The sequence below is a fragment of the Saimiri boliviensis genome, chromosome 1 (genome assembly GCF_048565385.1).
Source record: "Saimiri boliviensis isolate mSaiBol1 chromosome 1, mSaiBol1.pri, whole genome shotgun sequence".
Taxonomy (NCBI): domain Eukaryota; kingdom Metazoa; phylum Chordata; class Mammalia; order Primates; family Cebidae; genus Saimiri; species Saimiri boliviensis.
The window spans coordinates 270,774,387-270,790,307 of NC_133449.1; the positions used below are offsets into that span (position 1 = coordinate 270,774,387).

The 15,921-nt window shown below is 37.0% G+C and overlaps 1 protein-coding gene across 2 annotated transcripts in view; it reads right to left on the reverse strand.

The window, feature by feature from the left end:
* The window catches only part of CDH6 (cadherin 6), a 151,498-nt gene that overhangs the window by 18,803 nt on the left and 116,774 nt on the right, over positions 1-15,921 (reverse strand). For both annotated transcript variants that reach the window (XM_003936203.4, XM_074386910.1), the window contains exons 3-7: positions 14,769-15,063; positions 11,004-11,123; positions 8,827-8,994; positions 6,086-6,273; positions 3,228-3,481 (exon numbers count right to left, since the gene is read on the reverse strand). In XM_003936203.4, the coding sequence (XP_003936252.3) occupies positions 3,228-3,481; positions 6,086-6,273; positions 8,827-8,994; positions 11,004-11,123; positions 14,769-15,063 (1,025 nt within the window). The remainder of the gene's footprint in view (positions 1-3,227; positions 3,482-6,085; positions 6,274-8,826; positions 8,995-11,003; positions 11,124-14,768; positions 15,064-15,921) is intronic.

The window sequence follows — 15,921 nt, forward strand, 5'->3', positions numbered from 1 at the left end:
AATTTATATCAAGGATATTTATTGTCCAGTCACATTACTTGTAACTATCACTAACAAGAAACAAGATAATCAATCCCATCATGATTGTAGCAGATCCTTCTGCTAGGTAGCTCTTTTTTTTTTTTCTAGGACTTCATTGTATTCTGTGATTAAATAATTTGTTTTCTAATATATCCTCAAATCAGGAAGATTTGTGGTTCTTCCTGGAAAAAAGGTGTGTTTGCACAAATTTTTCATAATTTGTATTTATAGTGACATATTATAAGATTCTTTCACAGAAACCAAAGGGAATTTGAGATGAAGTTATTAGAAGAAAATAATTTTATGTGATTAAAGAATTAAAGATTTGTGCCTGTGTAATGATAAATCAGTGCTCTGGGGAAGAATTCTTTAGTGTTAATTTTGCACCCAACATATTGTCTAGCACTTAGTTGTTCAACATTTATGTCTTGAATAATAAAAAACTATGTATGAATGTACTTTTCTAATATAAGATTGAATTTTATCCTATAAAAGGACACTGGAATATCATTTATATACATATACATATGTACGTGTGTGTGTGTGTGTGTGTGTGTATATATATATATATATATATATATATATATGTATGTATTTCTAGTCTTAAATCTATATCTATGTATCAAATCCATATGTACCAAGGAAAGGCTGGCAGCGAAAAACTTAAAAATTAGCTGACAGCCAACATAATCTGACAAGCTAACTACTTTCTTTCACAAAACAGAAAATAATGCCGTGGGTAAAATGGTATTTGGTCTAAAAAGTAATATAGATATGAAAATATAGCCTGAATTCACAGAACATTCTCTCTTTTAATTAAAAACATGTTGGTCTACCAAGGAGATAACCAAAGCTTATATTTGTAAACTTCCAGCATTAACACTTTCAAATTGAATTTGATACTTGCTAAGATTTATTTTCCTTGTATAGTTACAACAAACTCCAAGTGAGAGAGTAGTTGTGAAAGTACTTACATTATTTGTGCCATATTAGTGAAAACCATCATTCATTTTCCTTATTAATAATATTAAATGTATGTGGAGAAACACTTGATCCATGGAGCCCACATGTGGCTACCCTGGGTTGACCATAGCCCAATTCAAAGTGTTATATAGATATTCCAGTAGGATGATAAGAGTTTATTTGCCCAGTGATTTAAAACTGTTCCCTGAAAGTAAGCCAGGCTTTTTTTGTGTTTGAGATGTGGGGCTTGTCATGAGGTTTCATTTGAACAAAGGGCTCAACTGGGAAAAAGTTAGAAAATGATGGCTGCCTTAAAGTCCCAAGTTCTTTTATCTTCAATAAGCTTCTTCATGCAGCAGCCAGTGTTATCCATTTAAAATGGAGTTTTAGGTTAGGTAACTCTTCTACTCAAAGGTTTCCAGTGTCTTCTTATCTCAATCAGAATAAAATCCAGTCTTTACTATGAACTACAAAGCCCTACAGTCCCTGCCACACTCACCATCAGCTATCACATCTCTCTGGTGCCTCATACCCGACATCGCCTCCCTCGCTCACTCTCTTCCCACTGTGGAGGCCTCCTCGCTACTCTTTCAACTGTTGAGCAAGCTCTGGTATCAGACCTTACCCTTGCTTTTCTCTCTTCTTGGGATGCTGTTCCCCTAGGTATGGATATGGTTCACCCTTTAATTTCATTCAAATCTTCACTAAATAGTTCCCTACCAAGAATGCCAAACCTGACCCCATTATCTAAAATAGTACTCCAGATGCTCTTTATTTCCTTATTCTGCCTTATTTTCCTGCTTAAATTTTTGTTTTTGGTCTAGCATAAAATTCCATAGACATGTTTAAAATTTACTTTTGCCTAATATATTACGTATTTTTTGTTTGTCTATTTCTGTCTGCCCCAATTAGACTGTAAGCTTCATGGGATCAGGGATGTATGTATTCCCTAGTGCCTAGAATGTACCTGGCACTTGGCTGGCACCCTGACCAGAATCTATGTGTGAACTCATGGCAAGAGTTTCTCTAGTTTTTCAGTCTGCTGACTTTGTTTATGGGGAGTAATTGACACAATGCTGTTCTGGTGCAGCGCTTTTCCTCTTGAACTCCTGACCTCAAGTGATCTGCCCACCTCAGCCTCCCAAAGTGCTGGGATTACATGAGTAAGCCACCGTGCCCGGCTAGCACTTTTCTCATTTAGTCAACTAAGTTACTGGCTGAAGGCTGGAGGTTGGTTGACGCCAGCATTTTCCTGTTAAGATTCTAGAATACTGAAGCATCGGTGGTCCCAAAGAGCAATAGGTCTTCTCGCAAGATGATTTACAACTAAGACGTAAGGAAAGCACAGGGAAAACAGAACTAGTTTACATAGCATAAATTTGGATTCTTTTCTATTAATTTCCCTAGGATTTCACAGGCATAGATCATGAAATGATTCTTATTTTTATCTACATCTGCAAAAGGAAAAATGCATCCAAGTAGAGGATAATTCTGTCTCTTAGGGTTACACGATAGATTTTTCTACACTTGAAAAACAGACTCTCAAGCCCAGCACCTGGTTTGTTAAAAATCATACTTTTTCTACACCACTCTTTGACAAATCTTAAACTTAAAAAAATCTCAAATCTTGAAAAATAATCCCAGGGCATTCAGCTGCATCACCTTATACTATTTCTGCTTAAGCAGTAAATTCCTTATAGCTTGCTGTCTTTCCCAAATGTGTGTTTTTTTTAAGGTTTACATAGTTGGCCCTGTGTATCCACAGGTTCTGCAACTGTGGATTCAACCAACTACAAATCAAAAATGTTTGGGAAAAACAAAAAGGAAACAATCAAAAATAATACAAATAAAAACATCAAGATGATAACTATTTACATAGTATTTTCATTGAATTGGTACTCTAAGTAATCTAGAAATGAATAAAGCATAGGGGAAGATGTACTTTGGTCATGTACAAATCTGTGCCATTTCATATAAGGAACTTCAGGATTCGTGAACTTTAATACGGAGTTGGGCCTGGGGAACCAATCCCCCAGGGATAACAGGGGACTACTGTACTCTGCCAAAATCATATTTATGCAGTGAGCAAAGAGAGTTAAAGGTGCTTTTAGAATAGTTTTTCAGGAGAACACAAGTGTCTAATTGGAAAAAAAAGGGATTCATCTTTTCTAAAGTGCAGGTATTTATTTAAACATAAATTGACCGAAGCTTATAAAAGAGACACGTTGCAGAAGTGTGCTTACTTGACAGGATTCCTGACAGCGTCTGGATCTTGGGCTGCGACAGAGCCTATTGTGGTGTTTATCTGAGCATCTTCTCTTATTTGTAGGATGTAGGCCAGTTTGCTGAAGACGGGAGGCTCATCTACATCCTCCACCACAATTCTAACCGTGGCTGAATCTTTGAAAGGCCCCAGGTAGAGAAATCGTGGCTCAACATGAGGATTGGAGGCTTCCACTTTAAGGGTATACACTTTCTTCTTTTCAAAGTCCAAGAGCTTGGGGTGGGGGAGTGGGGGAAGAAGTGACATATTTAAAGCAACCAAGACGCAGAAAGCCAAGACACAAAACATTTTTGGTGTAAATCACTGATAAATGAATGTGATCATGTTGCTTAGAGAAACACATTAGTGTGATATTGGAAGAAGGCAGAAAAGATAAGATGTAATTTTTTTTTTTTTTTTTTTTTTTTTTTTTTTTTTTTACATCTAGGCTGTTAGGCAGGAAATGATTATAAAATCTGTGAAGGAGTTTAGATTCCACATAGTCCTGAAAAATGTATGGGTTGAAATCATGCCTACTGTTGATTAAAAGTGGGTACTGAGGTGCAAGGCATAGTACCAGGAAGGAAGGGCACTTGGAAGCAGGAGTCTGGTAGAAGCCACTCTGTCCCCATTTAAAAAATCCTCATGTTTCACTGGAGGGGGGCCATCAGAGGCAAGTTGGCAAATATGTGGTGGGTTATTCCATGTCGGATGTTCTCACATCTGGCTTTAATTACTGTTGAGTATTTAAAACTAGCCAATGTCTTGGCCCCACTCTGGACCATTAAACCAACATATCTGGGATTACCAATTAAAATCTAGATTATTAAACACTTTCCCTAGTGATTCTATGGTGCAGTCAGAATTGAGAGTCACAGGTTTGCATTGTGAATCCTTTGCCATCATTCAGACAACATAAAGTTTTTTATTTTTATTTTTTTGAATGAGGTAATGAAATATTCCAAATGGTAGCCTGATAAGGTCATTGGGCTAATTATTTGCCAAAGAAAGTAATGATCATTGTTGTCAAGGGTCTTTAGGAAAAGCAGCTTGTTTTGGAGACATGGTGAACCCAAATGCTTATTGCTGACTTTTAGTTTTAGATGATAATATGACAAGGCTCACTAGAAACACAATTAATCAAGATGTTAGTGAATGTGATTTAGTCGTCTAGGCAAAATTTCAGTTCAAATCTGATAAGGCACCAAGAAAATTAAAAAGGTTAATGCACCCTAATGGGCTTCCTAATTATATTATAGTATAAAACATTAGTCTGAGTGTCACTTAAACATGTTTTATTGTGTTTCCAGATATTAAGACACGTAATCCAAAGCTTGGGAGGAAAAAATATCTCATTATTCACATCCACCAATGCTTATATTTGTTAGAAAAGATAATAGTGTGCTAAAGGAGAGAGAAAATATTACACCATACATGATAAAAGTGAAATCATAACAATTTAACGAAAATCAATATTATTTTTAGTCTTGAAGCATACAATGTATTGGTTTTGAATTTTTGCCATACTTTTGTATACTGCTCTGTGGTACTAGGCAATTTGGGGGATAAAATAATGAATCAGTGCTTTGGAAAAAAATAGAAATCAGAACATAAAAGATTTATCGTTGTGTCCCAAAAAGTAGCTAAAGCAGTCACAGGAAGTTTATGGTATTTAATTTAAATTTGCGGTCTTTCTATATCCTCTTTCTGTGAGGCGAGTCATCTTGATCGCTGCTTGCTGTGCTCTTTTCCTTCACAGCGTGCGTCACAATTTGTAGTTATACATTTGTTTGTTTGGTTACTTGCCTCCTTGTCCCTTTCTGCCAAGACTGGAGGTTCCATGAGAGCAGAGAACATCAGTTGTATGTGCCAGTGCACCTCCAGCAACCAGAGCAGTGTCTGGCGCTGTTTGTTTATTGACTGCTCATTTAAAGTATTTACTTTACGCATTTTTTTTTTTTTGAGACAGAGTCTTCCTCTGTCGCCAGGTGCCAGGCTGGAGTGCAGTTGCATGATCTCGGCTCACTGCAACCTCCGCCTCCCGGGTTCAAGCAATTCTCCTGCCTCAGCCTTCCAAGTAGCTGGGACTACAGACATGCACCACCACACCCAGCTAATTTTTATATTTTTTTAGTAGAGACGGGGTTTCACTATGTTGGCCAGGATGGTCTCGATCGCTTAACCTTGTGATCTGCCCACCTCGGCCTCCCAAAGTGCTGGGATTACAGGCATGAGCCACTGTGTCTGGCCTACTTTATGTATTTTTATGAATATCATTTATTTATATTACTTATTTAGTAGTTTCTTAATAAAAATTCATTGAATGTATAGAATTAACATGAATGCATATCATTTTAGACCCCTGAAAGCCAACCCAAGAGATCTCAGTGTCATTAGAATTGGCATTTTTTTTTCTTTCTTTTTTTTTGAGACAGAGTCTCTGTCACCTAGGCTGGAGTGCAGTGGCATGATCTCAGCTTAGTGCAGCCTCTGCCACCCAGGATTCAGCAATTCTCCTGCCTCAGTTTCCAGAGTAGCCAGGATTACAAGCACCCGCCACCACACCCAGCTAATTTTTGTATTTTTAACAGAAACAGGTTTCGCCATGTTAGTCTCAAACTCCAGGATTCAAGAGATTCTCCTACCTCAGCCTCCAAAAGTGCTAGGATTACAGGCAGGAGCCACCACGCCTGGCCAGAATTAGCATTTTTTTCTGAAAATAATAAGTAAAAAAAATCTAAAGGAAAGTTTATGTAAGATATAATTGCCCCTGGTAACTTGGGAACTGGAGAAAAGTAAATGCATTCACTTTGTATGATGTTTAAGAAGTGGCATTACCTTTTTGACAGTTATAATCCCTTCCTGGGTTTCCTGGTCGGTAATGACATCAAACATATCCAGCCCCTCACCATCTGTGATGCTGTACTCAATTTCAGCGTTTTCTCCCACATCAGCATCGCTGGCTTTGATCCTGCCAATTGGTGTACCCGGTGGAGAAGATTCAGGAGTTTTAAACTGGTATGTACCTATTAATCACCAGACAGATATAAGTCAAACATGGACTAACTGTATTCTACCATCATAAAAACAAAACCCATTCTCTAACAGTTCTTTAAGACATTACCATCAGGTAGATTTCTGCTTTCCTCAAAATAACTAATGGTGGCCTGTTCCCCTTGTCTTTACTTTCATGGTTGTTAAGACTATTTCTTCTTGACCTGTCTCCTTGCAAATGAAGAACACTTTTTCTGTCCTGTAAACAGGCTCCTAAGTTTATGATGTGATTGTGAGAACAGCTGAACAGCTACAGGAGGCACAGAAGGTTCCGAAGCTGGAGGTGGAAAGATATTATAGCAAGTTGGAGGTTGTATCCAAGTAGCTATTCTTTTACTCATACATGGAGCTGGACCCAGCTGCAGAGTTAGAGATATAGGTAAATACATTACGTGATAAAACTTCTCATTTTTTTCTTTTGACTCTTTTAAATGTTATTACTATATTATTTTATGTATAGGTTTCTCTCTTTTCCTAGACAACTTTAAAGAAAAATATGCACCTGTGGCAAACTGAGTTTAGAGAGATTGCATATGAGTTCCAGTTTGCATCTGCCAGGTCACCATGTACTTCGCAATATCAAATGGTAAAACCAAAGCTTATTCTACCTTTTCCATGACATTTTCTCAACCATTCATACAAATGATTTGAAAAGAATTTAAGCATTCTGTGGCACTGCTGAAGTGTAGGCATTCAATAATAGTAATCTCCCAAGTATTGAGTTTATACTTGGTAAAATGATAAAGCAGGCTAAAAAGTTTTTTAAAGTTTTTTTGACTCAAGTACATGACTCAAAATGAGTTTGTGTGTGTGTGTGTGTGCATGTGTGTGTGTGCGTGCATGTGCATGTGTGTGTGTGCGTGTGTTTGTGTGTGCATGTGTGTGTGTGCATGTGTGTGTGTGTGCATGTGTGTGTGTGCATGTGTGTGTGTGTGTGTGTGCGTGTGTGTGTGTGTGTGTGTGTATGTTGTTTTTTCTCCAGACAGGGTCTCGTCCTGCTGCTCAGGCTCAAGCAATGCTCCCACCTCAGCCTTCTGAGCAGCTGGGACTACAGGTGCATAGCGTCATGCCTGTCTAATTTCTTTTTACTCATAGACACAGGGTCTCGCTATGTTGCCTCGGCTGTGTTGAACTCTTGGCCTCGTGTAGTCTTCCTCCTTCAGCCTCCCAAAGCTCTGGGATAACAGGTATGAGTTGGTGCGCCCCAGGTTAAGTATTTCTCTAGTGTTTTCAGCTTCCATTTTTAGGGCCTCCTGCCCCTTCGTATCTTCTTTCCCTTGCCTTAGCATATTGCTCAATAGCAAGTCACAGGCTATCTAAGCACAGCAGAGTGAATAACAAATCCCTGGGATACCGAGGTGTGAAGGGATCTGTGTTATTCTTCCCCAGGGAATCTCCACATTAACAAGGAGGTTTTTGGGCAAACTGTTGGTGACCCTCATAGTTTTCTTTTCTTTTCTTTTTTTTCATTATGAATACTTAAAAAAAATTTATTTATGATGCTTTAAGTTCTGGGGTACAAGTGCAGATTGTGCAGATTTGTTACAGAGGCCTGATAGTTTTCATTTCAGGCCTCTGTAAGGAAAATTCCAGGCCTCACAGAACCTTTCTTCTATTTGTTATATCAGATATTCCTTAATTAACTCTGATCTTTTTGCATTTACCTAACTGATGAAAAACTTGAAAAAATAAACAAAATAAAACTACTTCCTGTTGATCCATGTATATTTCTATTCTAAAGGAAGCCCATATTAGCTGATTAGTTTTTTAAAAATGCCGTGATAGAAAGAGTGGGTTTTCTGTATAATTGAGCTAGCTTTTGTAGGAGATGATGGTTTCAAAGGGATTTTGTTCCTAGAAGAAAAGTTACATTAAAACCAGTTCCTTGTTGGGTAGCTCTATGTGAGAGTTTTTAGCATACTCCTGAAACCACACTGGTATTCATGGATGTTGTTTTTTCCCTTCTTTCTTCTTATCTAATCATGAGAGTTAACGATTTTGGAGACAACTTTCGGTATCTCAACTAACCATAATGTAGAAAACGATTTATGATTACAAATGGATTAAGTACCTAGTTACTTCCACAGTTATATTTTTAGAAACAGTAAAATGATAAATCCTCCCCTTACAAAGCTTTGTGAGGATTTAAAAGAGATTACATGCCTGATTAAATTCACAGAACATAAAGTCAAATTTTTCCTAACAAATTGCAGCATGCTTGTATACATATGTTCTGCATGAGCAGATTTATGTCTGTGGTAGCTTTCTTAATAAGGAAAAATGAAACAATGACGTTGCCTTTATAACAACAGCAGAAATCACTCAGCTTATTACCAATAGAGGAATGTAAATGTTCACATTTCTGGAGTGCATGCCATGTTGGCAACTCATTTTTTAATAAAAGGGCCAGTTCTTCTTAAGTCCACTAACTTTGACAATACTGATGACAATAGAAAATAAAAATTCTTAAAGTTCAAGTTTTATAAAAGCGCATTAAAGACACTCATTCAATCAAATGTGCCTACTCTGCGGGAATCGGGGAGGGTTGTCGTTGACATCAGTCAGTGTGATGTTGACTGTGGTGGTCCCAGATAGTCCTCCCATCTGGCCGCCCATATCCTTGGCTTGAATCACCACTTGATACTGCTCCCTGTTTTCTCTATCCATGTTGAGCAAAGCTGTCTTGATAATACCTGTGGATGTGAAATTTAAGAGTCAAAAGGATGTATTAAGAATACTTTATGGAATCATTTATTTATGCAAACAATCATAAACTGTCACCCACAATACGCAAAACATTGTGCAGATGTCATGGTGATATAAAAATAATTACATGCAGTCTTTATCCTCAAGGATATTACAACCACACACAGGGGAGATAGATACATTTAAAAAAGCCTGTAATACGAGGATAATAAAAATAGGTACAAGTTAGATGCTGCAACAGTATAGATTATTAAGGGTTATAAGACACTCAATATTATAATTACATTATGGATGTAAAGTGTTATAAGATGACACAGCAAAATCTAAAATGGCTTGTGGTATAAAGGTATACTACAATAGCTGCTTGATAAAAGACATTTAGGTGAATTATGAGGAAATTCTTAGGAAAGCCACATATTTGAACTGACTCTTGAGTTTCCCATTATGGATTGGCTAATTATCCCTCAAATATACCTACCATAATGAATGCTCTGAGGATTTTCTAAATTAGAAAATTATGGTCTTTGGAAAATATAACACCAGTTCTCTCACAATGATCAGCTTGTATGATCCTAGAGAATTTTGGAATTAAGATTCAAGGTCTTTCAGCCTTTTAGAATTCCTAAAGCCGACATGAACTTTAGTTCTACTGACCCCAATTGCAATCAGAATTTTTAAGTTAGGTTAATTTTGTTAGGTAGTTATAAAATAGTGAAAGAACTTCTAACTGTTTGCCCAGTTTCTATGTAAGGTTTATGCTTAAATTAACTTGCTTTCAAATTTCACTAGAGAAGTCTTTATAACCTTCTGCAGAAGCACAGTCTAGTGCTTAACAGCTAATGAAGCAAAAATAGCTTTTTAAAATTTTTAACAAGAATATCTCAGACAACAGGTCAATTTTATTCCTATAGTCCTGGCTTCAGTGAAAGTGCAGCTGCTTTCTGTTCTCCAAATAACAGTACTTCTCTATTTAAATACAGGAGATCACCTTAGCCTTTTGTCCTTTCAGTTGAATAATTCTAATTTTTCATCCTCATTGTTTTTCAACTCAACATTTTCTTTCTCCTTGGGGTTCTTTCCAAGTTCATCGCACCACTTAACATGGAGATTTCCAAGTGGATGTGGGAACCTAGAGAGGTTTTGCTTTCTACTGAGAATAATGGATGTTTTAAAAAAGGCATAAAAGGAAATTGACTCATTATGATAAAAAAGTATAGAATTTACTAGACTGTAAAATCATATTTGCTAAAAACAAATCACTATAAGATAGGATGCTACTTTGTGGAGAAAGTACAGAAAACAGAAAAATAAGATGTTGACAAAAGCATTCCAGATGGCATTTCACTTTGATTAGGACTGCATCAGTTAGAGGGCTAGACAATGATGTGACAACAAACAATACAAAATCTTAGTGGCTTCATGCAAGTAAAGTTTATTTTTTCCTTGTGCTTCCAGCAGGTAAGCAGGCAGCTCTGCTCACCATGCCACTCAGACATTCAGGCCATAGACTACAACTCAACAGTGGTTTTCTTGATCACTGTGGCAAGGGACAGGAATGTGGCAGATTGAAAATTTTACTAAGCAGTGACTTGTATCACCATCGTAAATTGCATGGCCACATCTAGTTTCAGAGCAGAATAGAGAGACACAATCCTACTAACTATTTAGAAAAAAAGATTTGGAATATCTGTCAACAGGCCAATAGCTATCAAAAAAGGGGTTGACCTTTTAACTTTGCCCCAAACTGGAAGAAAACTAAGGCAATGCACAATTTCTCTCAATCTACTCCATATAAAGGGTGAGTGAAAGATTCACTGTCAGATTTTTTTGATTAAAATGATTCAGATGTCATGTTTATAAATGTATCATTAGCATTTGGTAGATGAATGTAAGAAAATCCAATCACACTGATTATTTTTATTAAAAAATACACTAGCTCAGCTGAGCATGCCAATTAAAATTATGGATTGTAAAAAGAAAGATAAAAAAGTCTAACCTGTTTCTGATTCAACTGAAAAATAGGGTTGTCCCTGTAGAATACTGTACACAACTTTAGCACTGTTCCCATATGTTGGATCATCTGCATCCGTTGCAGTGACTTGGACAACAAATGTACCTGTAATGACAGAAACATAAAATGAAAACACATCAAGAGCTCATATCAATCTTTGACACACACTTTAAAAACCACACAATCTGAATTTTGTATGGAAATATCATGCTGAGGAGTGGAGAACTTTGATAGGATGCTAGGAGAAAAAGAACTGGATTCTTTAAAGAAATACAATCAACATTTATAAATATTTTAAGAATTAGATTACAGAGAAGCATGGGAGTGATCATGACTTCAGGTGGAACTGATTCTAGCCCATTTCCAATGGCAGGATTTGACTGGACTCTTGCTTTAGTGATTCTTTCAAGTTATCCAGGACAGTCAATCAGCATCTTGCTTCCTTTGTCCACAGGAATTAGTTTAGGAGTTGTCCAATCAGGGGCCACTCATGGTTTTGCTGGAAATTCTTGGACTCTAAAGTGCTGATAAACATTTGCAGCAGCTATTTTGTGCTCTTAGAAATGCCAGCCCAAGGACAAAGTTGAACAGAATAGAAAATTACAGAAAAACAGCTAGAACTCAGATCAAATCCTGTCCAAAGCCCATTTTACTTTTGGACTTAAGTGACGTGACCAATAAATACTTATTTGTTGTTGTTTAAACTAGTGTGGGTTGGGTTTCCTGTTATTTACCAGTAAAAGCATCCTAAATGATAAATCTATCTGACAATTCTAAATGGTTGAAAGACCTTGAACCTTAAAAGCTGTAGTTACGGATTACATAAAGAATCAATGAATTGAAACAGCAGAGCACAAACATCTGGAATCTGTAATTCCAAAAGGTTATTATAATTAAATTGTATATACAAAGAAGGCTATTACATTTCAGATCAGTATTCTTATTTTAGAGACCACAGTCGCCTAAAAATCTTCAAAGTATTCCTAACCCCCTGAAATTCCACATAAATTTTCACGTGTATGCCTACATGCCTATTTCACTGAAGAGAAGGTCCATAGATTTTATATGATTCTCAAAGGGCTCTATGACTTCCCAAAAGGATAAGCGTCTCTGATTAAGATCACTTAATGGCTGTTTTTTTTTGTTATTTGTGTCAGATAACCAGTAAGCATACTGTGGGAGTTTCCCTTTCCATGAAAGGGGAAGGGAAGTTACATCTAGGGAATGTTAGGAGTTCTACATTGCTTTTGTAATAGCTAGCCAATTTCACTTATTGAACAAATACATTGTAATATGTTAGGGTTGGCTATCCTGAATGTATATTGATGATGCACAAAACAGAGGACCTGCCCTTGCAATTTGTCAAGGGAGGCGGGGAGAATGAGAACATCTTACCATTTTTAGAGTGAGAGCGAAGTCAACAAACACTCAAGTTCTTATTTAACATTAACACAAAATTTGATGGCTTTTAGAATATGATATCTGGACATTATAAACGTCTGCTTGTTGTTAGATTTTGTACTAGGGGCTCTGCACCTGTTTTCTCATCTAATCCTCATGATAGCCCTTAGGAGTTGACATTTATTATTTATTTTTTCAAGATACAGAACTGGAGGATCAGAGAAATCAAATAGTTTGCCCAAGGCCACAGTACTGGCTGTAGTGGAGAGGGTTTCAAATTCAGTTCTGTTTGATACTGAAGTCCGTTTTTGCTCCCACGCTGTTGTCCCACTACCTTTATGTAATTTCTTGAAGATGCCTTTCTATAGTCACAATAATGACATATCAATTAAGAATGATGACTATCGGCTTAACTGTGACTGTGTGCAAATTGAAAAAAGCCTTTTTTGACCCTCAAGATGTGTTACTGTCAACTACCCCTAAATGTTTGTAACACAAATTTAATTCTATAATGGCTTCAAAAGTGAATGGCACTCCTTAGAATTGTGCAGTGCAATACCTGCATATCCGGTTTCAGTTGCCCTGAACAGTGCTGTTTAAGAGACTATTCTTCATAAATTCTTCTGCCTTTTACCAAGGAAAGGAGAAATTTTTTTCCTAACAAATTTTCCTCTTTAAAGAATGCCATGCTATTGCTGCTATAACCAGTGAAGAAGAAGAAGAACAAAATCCAATCATCTCTCTCTTTGCTTTGTGAGGCTTGCAATTTTTGTAACAAAACCAAGTGGCTTTGCATAATGAGATAAGCAATTTCTTCATAAGAAAAATGTAGATGTTTTACAATGATTTCCATGGATTGGTTATTTTCTATGTCTTGGATCTGTGAACTACCATGTCTCTGATATCTAACTGGCATAATAAAGTTATGTAATTTCAGCTGTTTTGAATTTGACAGAGTGAAAATAAAAATAGTTCTTTATGTAAGTAGTTTAAAATTTGTCACTGTCTCCCATGAATTACTTCAATGTGGCTAAGAGTGATGTCAGTAGAATTCTTTTTCTTAATTTAAATCCTGTTTACTTCTCCTAATTTAAACAAATTAAATCCACTACTTATTTAAAACAAGTAGTGGAATTGTGTATAAAGTATTAATTCACTCTATGTATGTCATGAAAGTCTCTTCATTTCCACCAGGTAATAAAGGGTCCTCTCCATAGACATAGTCTTCCTATTGTTTATGGATTAAAAAATGGTCTTTGAATCTCTTTTCCAGATATACAGTTCCTAGTTACTTAAAGCAACCATCACTACTTTTGAGACTGGATTATAAATATAAGCTTTTATTTTCTATCTGTGAAGTTGTTACTTGGACCCTAACACCAATGTGGGCTAAGAGAAGTGGAGAAGGTTGCTGCCTTTCAGCCCAAGAAAGAGAATGGGCGTTGAGGATGGGAGAGAAAGGATATGGTCTCTCTTCCAACCTCCTGCTCCCACCCTGCCACTTTTCAGAATCTCTTTAGAGGAGATGTGGTTTTAAAAATTAAAAAATAGAAATACCATTTGATGCAGCAATCCTATTACTGGGTATATATCCAAAGGATTATAAGTCATTCTACTGTAAAGACACATGCACATGTATGATTATTGCTGCAGTGCCTACAACAGCAAAGACTTGGAGCCAACCCAATGCCCATCAATGATAGACTGGATAAAGAAAATGTGGCACATGTACACCATGGAATACTATGCAGCCATAAAAAGGATGAGTTCATGTCCTTTGCAGGGACATGGATGAAACTGGAAATCATCATTCTCAGCAAACGTATACAAGAACAGAAAACTAAACACTGCATGTTCTCACTCATAGGCGGGTGTTGAACAATGAGAACACGTGGACACAGGAAGGGGAACATCACACACTGGGGCCTGTTGGGGGGTGGGGGAGATAGGGTAGTATTAACAGGGGGTGGGGAATTGGGGAGGGATAACATTAGGAGAAATACCTAATTTTTTGATGATGGGATGGATGCAGCAAACCACCATGGTGTGTGTATACCTATGTAAGACCATGATCTGCACATGTATCCCAGAAAGAGTATAATTTAAAAAAAGAAAAAAAAAATAAAATGAGACTAGAGTACTACTAGGAAACATATGCACTCACTGTAACATTAGGAAACAGGAAAAAGGAAAAATGCCCTTTTCTCCACCCATGTATTAGGACATACATGGATTGAAGAGGTGAGCGTCTGAATTCATTCAGCTCAGTACTCCAAGCTCATGGGATTCCTTAGTCAGCGGACGCACTAGGGGAGAGCCAGTTTTTGGCTGAAGTCACATCTCACTCACCGACATCAGACATTTCAGGGACGGTGGCTGTGTAAACCTCCTTGGTGAATATCGGCTCATTGTCGTTGATGTCATGGATCTTGATGATGAATTCAGACTCGGGCTCCACGGGTCTCCCTGTCCTTCTGTTTATAGCTTGAGCTCGAAGGATGTAAACAGGTTTTTCTTCCCTGTCCAGCCTCTTGGTGGCCTGTATGTCGCCTGTGTTTTCATTAATAATGAAGAGATCTCCTGCTCCATCTCCTGAAAGGATATATTTAAGTGATCCATCTCCTCTATCCTGGTCTGAATGTAACTAGTGTAGAAAAAAAAAAAAATTAAAGAAAGTAAAAGTCAAGCATGTGGTCCTAAACTGTTTTTGTCTTTTTGGTGCATGCTATGTTAACTTTTATTCAATTATTTCTAAGGCTTGCAGGTTTTTCTCTTTTTACCATTTATATAACCTCTCAATGGTAAATTCTTTCATTAATGAACATGTGTCCTTACAACCAGAGCATTTTCCAGAACTGGGTCAGAGTTTTGGAGAAAATTTAGTAATCTTTATTTTGAAGAGGGGAAAACAAAAGGCAAGAGCAATAGTAAGGTAGCCGAGGACATATTAGGCTGGCTGGAATGAAACTCTTTTCACTATTTTCCTATTTTCACCTCAGCTTTCACATTCCAGTAATACACTCTCGCCCTCACTTGTATGTACACAAACATATTAGAGAAGCAATATCCTATTGAGAAAAGGACTTTGTTTTTGAATCAGAGAGACTTGGGTATGTACTGTTTCTACCTTACATTTATTATCTTGGTGAATTTAGGGAAGCTTGGCAACCCCCTTGAGTCTTGGAGATTATAATCATTTTTTCTGGGAAGATGTGATGTTTATTTATTTATGAAATTCATCTCGAAACATTTGAGAAATATCCTAAGGGCTGCCATGGGCAATACCTTGAAAATCACCTGACTAGATAATTTACAGGTCACTTGAAACAATAACATTTCACATTCAGATTTTAGTATAAGATAGGAAAGGACCTTCTAATAATTAGAGTCAACCTAAAATTGAAACAGTCTGTCTTATGAGGTAGTGAGTTCCCTGCTCCTAAAGGTAATCAAGCAGAGACTCTGATGACTAACTGTCAATAATGTGGGTCCAGGTAAAGGG